Raw genomic sequence first — 8,080 nt, 5'->3', positions numbered from 1 at the left:
TATTAAGATTGAAATATTGAGTCTTAGTGCAGATCATCTCTCCGCGAGCTTTAAAGTATTACTATGAAAATATCGACAAGTTTTACGACGTGTACCTTTTTTCCACTGAGCGATTAAATATCTTATACCTTTCTTCTCTTCTAGTATTTTAATATTTAAATTTTTTATATTTAAATTTGCTATAATGCATAATCCATCAAATTACACAATAAATTTTTCAGAGGTACGAATATTCACGTAATTGGTTTGCCATTAAAGTAATTTCACAGTTGTGTTTTTCCCGTTGTGCTGTTAGAATCGCATGCACATTTCTGTCTTTTCAACATCGATAGTTTTTCCAGTACGCGCACGAAAAGAATACTTTGAATACTTTGAAGAATACACTTGTTCCCCGACAGAAATGTTTTTCAACTTAATTCGTTCAATATGCCAGGATTATTTGGTAAATCATAATTTAAAAATGATAGAGCTAGGATAAATTGTATTGGATTAAATACTCAACATTTTAATTTTAAATTAGCGTAACTGAAATTTTAAACAAAAATAATCAAAACTCTTAATAGTCGACTTAACTGACAATTTATTAAGAATTTCAAACATGCTTCACAATAATTTAAACGTCCCTTTCAGTTCTTTCAAAGTAATACAATGTATAATATATTACACAAAAGCGACGGTCGTAATGTTGTGACACTTGTTAAAAATGTTTAAGGTTTTTAAGATTTTTCTAATGCTTTATCAAAATATACTTAGCTAATTGTATTAATCTTGTATTTATTTTTTATTGTATAAAATTACAATTATATTAGTTATTGCACTTATAATTTTATACGTATTTGCATTAACATATATTATTATTGTAATTATATTAGTTATTGCACTTATAATTTTATACGTATTTGCATAAATATCTTTGCCGTAGATATAGCTTTAACATTTAGAGTAATTTTCTTAATGTTATAATAATATTAATATTTACACACATATCATGTAAATTATTTGTTCATTATTTTTTTGTTATTATGTTAGAATATATTTGCGTATCAATATTCATCACTTACATAACGTAATAATTTAATTTTAGTAAAATAACATCGTAAAGCATTGGAAACCCCTTTAAGAGAATATTAAACTGCTAGTCAAACTTTATCGAGGTCGATAATGTACAGTCCTTTGTGCACATTATTAACAAAATTTTGTATTTATTTCTTTTATAGATTTAGAAATCCTTTTCCAAAATTAAAGTTTATGTATTAATATCAGCTTATGAATTGAATACCAAGAATTTAAAAAAATTTTTTCAGATTGCTCTTTTTAGACACGAAATTTTTGTACTCATTAAACTTTTTTATTAAAACGTCTACTGAAAGAACGTCTACTGCTCAATCTGAAAGCGTAGTATTGTTTTTAAATGTTTGCCCCACTTGGATCCAGGCTTAATTTGTGCGTACAAGATCTAAAAGTTTTATATCAGACACATTTTGTTACGAGTCGACGCCAGAAGCCGACAATTTTGAAATTTTTTGTCGCTTTTCCTACAAAATCGTTACAGCCCGGTTTTGTTATTATATATACTTTATTGGAAAAGAATTTTTAATTCTGTAAATGCAATTAAAAGATTAGTAGGAAAATTATTGGTAAAACAGGACAACTTTAGCATCTTCTTATTAACAAGCTGACTATGCATGTGTGAGCCTAATTTTTAAAAAATAAGGCAAGTCACTTTTTGTATACGACAGACCTCGAGATCTTATAATTTGAGCATACAGATTTTAATTTACTGGTCACAATTAAAAGCATGAATATTATATAACAAAATGATCATTAAATTTTTAATTGTAGTTTTAATTTTAGTTTCTGAGATATTTAGTTTGTGAGATATTTTAACCGAAAGTAAATTTGACAACTAAATTCTCGATAAGTTTTTGTAGCGCCGCAACATTTGTGCAACGAAGTTTGTGTCACAGCACAATATATACTTGGTATCATGGTACTACGGCGCTTGGTATCTTATAAAGATAATTAGATACGCATCATTGTCTTTTTTTAATTAATTTTATTTTATATAGTAATTTTAGTAAATAATTTAAAAATCATCCGTTTTGAAAATATTTCTATAAGTAGCATCTCTAACTAATTTTTAAACTTAAAACTATAGTATTAATAAAATTAAACGTAAATTAATTGCATTATTTGATTTTTTACTAATGATATTTATATTACATTTTTATGTAATCCATTTTTATCTTATCGTGTAGAATACATGAAGGTAAAATAAGATACAGAAGCTTTCACCAGCTACAACAAATAATATTGTTGAAGATATCTATTTGTATTATATTTTAAATATATATTAGAATAATTTAGGTATATATATGCCGCACCTATCAAAAATTTAATTTCTGAAACATTAATTATTATATTCAAGACAAACAAACGGTATCAAATTGTTGTGTATTATAAAAATTGTATAATATTGTGTTTACTACTACATATTTATATAAAGAAATTTCAAAATAAAATATTTATTTTTTATATTAAATATATTATAAAATAATATATTGTATAACGAGAGTAGAAAGCCGTTTCGCATGTGTTACAATATTATTTTTTTGTTACAAGAGTGTTCAAAGTGATCCTTGAGTAACACGAATTAACAGGCTAGCCAAGATTAGGTTAGATTTTAAGTGATAAAGGGTCATTATTATTGTGAGTTACCGTATGCGTATCAAATGGCAAAGATGCGACCATAATTCTGCGAGAATTGCAATAGGCGTATCGCAATAAATTTGCGCGCAGGCGTAGTAATAAAGGCAAAAGTATGAAAAATGAGATCAAACTTGAAAAAAAATGTTACTAGAAAATTTTTTGTTACGATTTACACTATCTGTTGGAATAGAAAATTGTGTAATAATGTTAATGTATAGAAATCGGTGACTTTATAAGAAAAAGTAACGAAAAGGGCCACTTTTAACGCACGTAATAATAAAAATTTTTACAAGCTCGTATATCAAAGGGGATAAGATATACGGTTATTTATGAGACAATAAAACATATTGTATAATACAGCTACGTACTTGTATTTTAATGTACACTATTCTTTATTCTACACAGAAAATAAAAGTAATATAGCCAATAATATGTAGTTGTGGTCTACCAATTACATATAATACTCAATACAATAATATTTTGCTGTTAATACAAGTACAATGTTGATATTGCAGTAGCATATATTATTGTATTGAGTATATCTATATTTGACAGCCCGCAACTACATATTTTATTGAATATATTACATTTTTTTCAGTGTATTCTGAATTTTTCTGCACTTATGTATCATGAAATATCTAAGCTTTTCACAACTCTTTACAAAGAAAGTAATTACTTTACTTATATTGTAATATACTGCAGCGCAATTTATAATATTGACAAATTATTTCTATTTATGACAATTTCGTTAACATTAACAGTTAAAAACAGTAATTATAATGCTAATACTAACATATAAAGAGGGTTGCAAGCAAATTACATTCATTCCATCTTTTTTTTTCTGATTACTGCGACATAAATTCTTGCGCGGCATAAATACTAAAATTACTCTATTGTGATATATGCATGAAAGATTTTCTTACCGTAGCAAAACACTCTAGCGATCCAGTAAATAATCCACCAACATTTAAAGATAAATCTTTGACACCTCTTTGTAATAGAAACAATATCAATTTTTGTATATATAACGGTGCCATATACCATTGAATACCGTATCTACAACACATTATTTAATTTGATTTGATTATTTTAGAATTAGATTTGATTATTTTAGAAAAATAAAACAATTTATCAACAATTTTAATATATACAAATTATTTGTATATGAAGACCTTAATCTTTATTGATAAAATTATATAAAATATAATGAACTCTATTTAATATATTCTTCTATTAGAAGTAAATATCGTACGCAGTAATATATATGTGATTATTATGATTTATTAAATCCTGTGCGATGTAATTAGCTGTAAACATATATACGATACTGCAAACTGATAATATAACGGGTATGAATATTTCCTTAATATTTTCTCCAGATGATGCTATCTGAAATATCTGAGATGCGAGTTTTATGATCATACTCAGTTTATCTACGTATATATTTTATCATGTTGTTGCACATGTAATAAGTTGATATAATTGAACAAAATAATTATAGAGGTTTCTTAAATTAGAAGTATTAATAATAATACATATGCTCTTAACATAAACCAAAAAATCATAAAGATCTTTAGATAAAATTCAAGACTTACTTGAAAAAGATTGAGGCTTAAACAAATCACTCCAACTATTATTAAACAGAATAACATTGTTTCAAACTTAGATAGTAATAGTTTGCATAATCTTTAAACACAAATAAATAAATATTATAAATTACTTTTTATATATACATATATATATATAAATAAAAAAATAATATTTAAAAAATTATGTTTTATTTAACAATTATTTTCTCTTATATAAGTAAGAATATAATGCTATATAAGCAAGAATAAAATATAATAAATGTAAAAAACATAATTTTTTACTTATACAAATATGATTGCATGAAATTGTTTAAATGTAATTTAATCTTGTTTAAAGAATTTGGTAATTTCAAATTTCAGTAAATATTATATTTTTATACCTAATAAAAATTTTTGTTACCAGCCCGAATGACTTAAAATCAGAACAAATATTTGTGTTACGTACAAATGAAGAAAGTCTGCTATTTCCTTCGAGTATGTTTATCTCCACGAGTAAGAAAATAGCCGATATGTACATATAAGTAGCACCACAATGTAATTGTTTTGATAATAACAGTAATAAAAAAAATTAATTCCTGTTTTAAAGATTGTAATTTTCGCTATCTAATATTTTTTTCTCAAACTTTTAAAAAATTTTGAATAATGAAAATATATTTTTTAAATGTATTTTATATATATAATTTATATATATATAAACTACATTTAACTAAAATTAAAATTTTTTCATGTAAACATATTTAACGTTATACAATTTTATTTCAATATTAATTTTTAATATTTATATTTCAAAAGTATTATTGAAACAAAAATTTGTTTGTTTACAAGGTAAATTAAATTAGGGTATAATGGCTATATTTCTTAATAATATGGCCATTAGCCAGTGAAGATAGCCAATGGTTACAATTTCTCCAATAATTACTAAATAATATGCTCTTGTAATTAATTTCAAAGATAATCAATATTTACTATAGCTTATGTGCGTTATACTATTTGAAATAACAATATTGTGGATACTATATTACATTTTTATTTTTGACTGCCTGCTTTTTCATGTATTTATAAAAAATTGCCACAATATCAAATAAAGTTGAGCTGTTACGTTAGACACATAATAACGGTATGTAAATTGTGTGAATATATCTTTTATTTTCTTTCTTATTTTCTAAATAAATACTATGACTATCTTCTCTCTTGGATAAATGGCCTACTTTTTTCATAGCAAGTTGGCGAACACAAAATGCATATTAGCTAAATTGGTACTAAAGACGGAGAACTATAGATTTTTTAAAATTTCCAAAAAATATTGTAAAAGAGTAAACTAGAATCTCAATACAAGATAGCACTACTCTAACGAACCAAAAACGACTGTCTAAATACAGGTAGATAGAAAAATGGCAAATTGTATTTTTTGCCTGCAAGAATCATGAAAGTAAATTGGTAAAGGTTAGAAACTCAGGTTTAAAATCTGTCATACTAATTACAGAATCGACCAATAGAAAATATATACATTCAAGGTGATAGAAAAGGTTTAAGAATTTTGTAAAAAAACAACAATAACTAATAATGCATGTATACATATATTTTAGAAAAATGACGAGAATTAAATTGTGCACCTAATATTTTAAATTTGATACATTATATATATATATTTTTAGTGATAATGAGTTAAATAGATGCTAAACTTATATAAACATTTATTATTAAAAATGTTAAAAAATAAAATTAAATATGTGATAATATGTAGCAATAAATATATAAAATTATAAGTTTTTTATTTTATAAATGTTAAATAAGACAATTGGCCATACAAAATATGTATGGCCAATTGTCTTATAATACTAATAAAGCTATCTTTTTTCTAAAAGTTGTGAAAGATGGTCAATGTTTATGTTTCAATATTTTGATAATATAAAATTTTTATTAAGTATTTTTTCTTTATGTTGATAGTATTACATGCTTTAAACGTTAGTAATGTATCAATATATCAAACGCTATTAAAAAATAATAAAAATAAAAGCATATTTTTTGCATTTGAAAAAACTATGGTCATCATGCCCGAGTTTACCCTATTGCTTTATGAATATTAACCTCATAGCTTGTCGATGAATATCTATTGCATATATTATTCCCTTAAGTATTAAATTCTCATTTCTTAAAGTAATATTTTGTAGCGTATTAATCTTCATTGCACGCTCAATTCGATAACTATAAATAATATATCTTGTTAATTATAAATCAACCGATGAAAATACTACATTAGTAAAAAAAAACGCCAATATCGATTAAAGCAAATTTTGATAATAATACTTTTATATTAATTATACAAATTCCTATAGCATTCAAAATCGATAATCGGCGTTGCATTGGCAATTTACATGTAAGCTGGGAATGACGTGTATAAGTCTTACAAAATTATTATTATGTCTGGTTTGATCGATATTGGCGATTCTTTCGCTTATGTTTAATATATTTTATATTACAAATAATATTTTTATTTATAATAATATATAAATTTTTTAATTTATTTGATTGCCATCTTGCAATGTAAATTCAACCTTTTTTTGAAACAACTATATAATTTTCTTAAGATTAGAATTCTTCTATATTTAATACCTAGAGACTTTGAACAATCCACAGATATATTGAAAATATACAATGAGCATTGTTCCTGTCGATATCATTGTAAGCATTCCAATGTAAAAAGCTGCACATATATGTAGCATAATTAAATAGAAATATTTCTCTTGATCGATAAAATACTCTGTTACAATCAGCATATGATGTAATTGAGACACATTCCTCGGTAAAACAATGTCAAGAATAATCGACAAAAATTGAACGATAATAACAATACATATACTACAAACACCAAGTACTAGAAAGTGTTAGAAAGAAAATATTTTAAGTTTTTGTTTATATAAATTTTAAAACTATTTTACATACTGTATGTATTAAATAGAAAACGAGTAAATATATGTATTATACAATAAATTTTAAAATGTTATCTTACTTATAAGTACAACTGTATATCGTTTTCCATTTTGCCCATACTTTTTTATGATAGCGTTCTCAGATTCATCTTTTAGTTGGTTGAATGTATGTTGAAGTTGCATCAATAAATCTTTTATCTGTCTTAATCCAAACAATTACACTATTTTTAATATCTTAAATAAATTGCTAGTTTTTAAAAGATGTAGAAAATTATATATCTTTTAGAAATATCTGTTTTAATGAAAAGAAATATCTATCATAAATTATCAACTTACATTGTTGATATTTACTGCAAAAGCGATATATTTTATTATAAAAATAATTAAAAAAGGTACAGGACAAACAATCTTAATTATAACGTCGGAAGTACATTTGGAGGTTAAAAACGATGTTAACTGTAAGCAATAATTTATTAAAATATTTGTAACATAACGTTTACTCTTTAATATGTAAAATATGTTAATTTATTAATAAGAAAATTCTCTGAAATATTTTTTTTTTTTTATTGCAATTTATGTAAATGATGCTAAAAGACTATTACAAATTGCAACATGTTATACTCTATTTTAATCGCAATATTATTATAACTGAAATAATCTTATTACATATTATAACTTTATAATAACATTATTACCTTACTTGAAACAAAATAATGGTTGTTAAAATACCGAGACAAAAAATTGATTGAAGATGGGTGAATTTTGATCGTTGATAAGGCCATAGACCTACAATAAGCAAAAGAATTCTATTAAGGTTGAAATATTGAGTCTCAATGCAGATCATCTCTCTGC

General features: G+C 24.2%; 1 protein-coding gene across 1 annotated transcript; it reads right to left on the bottom strand.

Annotated features, from left to right (window-relative positions):
* Window positions 1–2,191: 2,191 nt before the first annotated feature.
* LOC105832832 lies at window positions 2,192–7,799 on the bottom strand. Its single transcript, XM_012674112.2, has 8 exons — window positions 7,565–7,799; window positions 7,309–7,426; window positions 6,912–7,173; window positions 6,387–6,503; window positions 4,305–4,395; window positions 3,962–4,107; window positions 3,633–3,765; window positions 2,192–2,298 (listed from the first exon to the last, which is right to left on the bottom strand). Exons 2-8 carry the CDS (start codon window positions 7,409–7,411, stop codon window positions 2,248–2,250), a joined length of 903 nt encoding a protein of 300 aa, XP_012529566.2. The 5' UTR covers window positions 7,412–7,426; window positions 7,565–7,799; the 3' UTR covers window positions 2,192–2,247.
* Between the last annotated feature and the right edge of the window lie 281 nt (window positions 7,800–8,080).

This window comes from Monomorium pharaonis, chromosome 5, assembly GCF_013373865.1.
Source record: "Monomorium pharaonis isolate MP-MQ-018 chromosome 5, ASM1337386v2, whole genome shotgun sequence".
NCBI lineage: Eukaryota > Metazoa > Arthropoda > Insecta > Hymenoptera > Formicidae > Monomorium > Monomorium pharaonis.
This window is presented reverse-complemented; position numbering and strand designations above follow the sequence as displayed.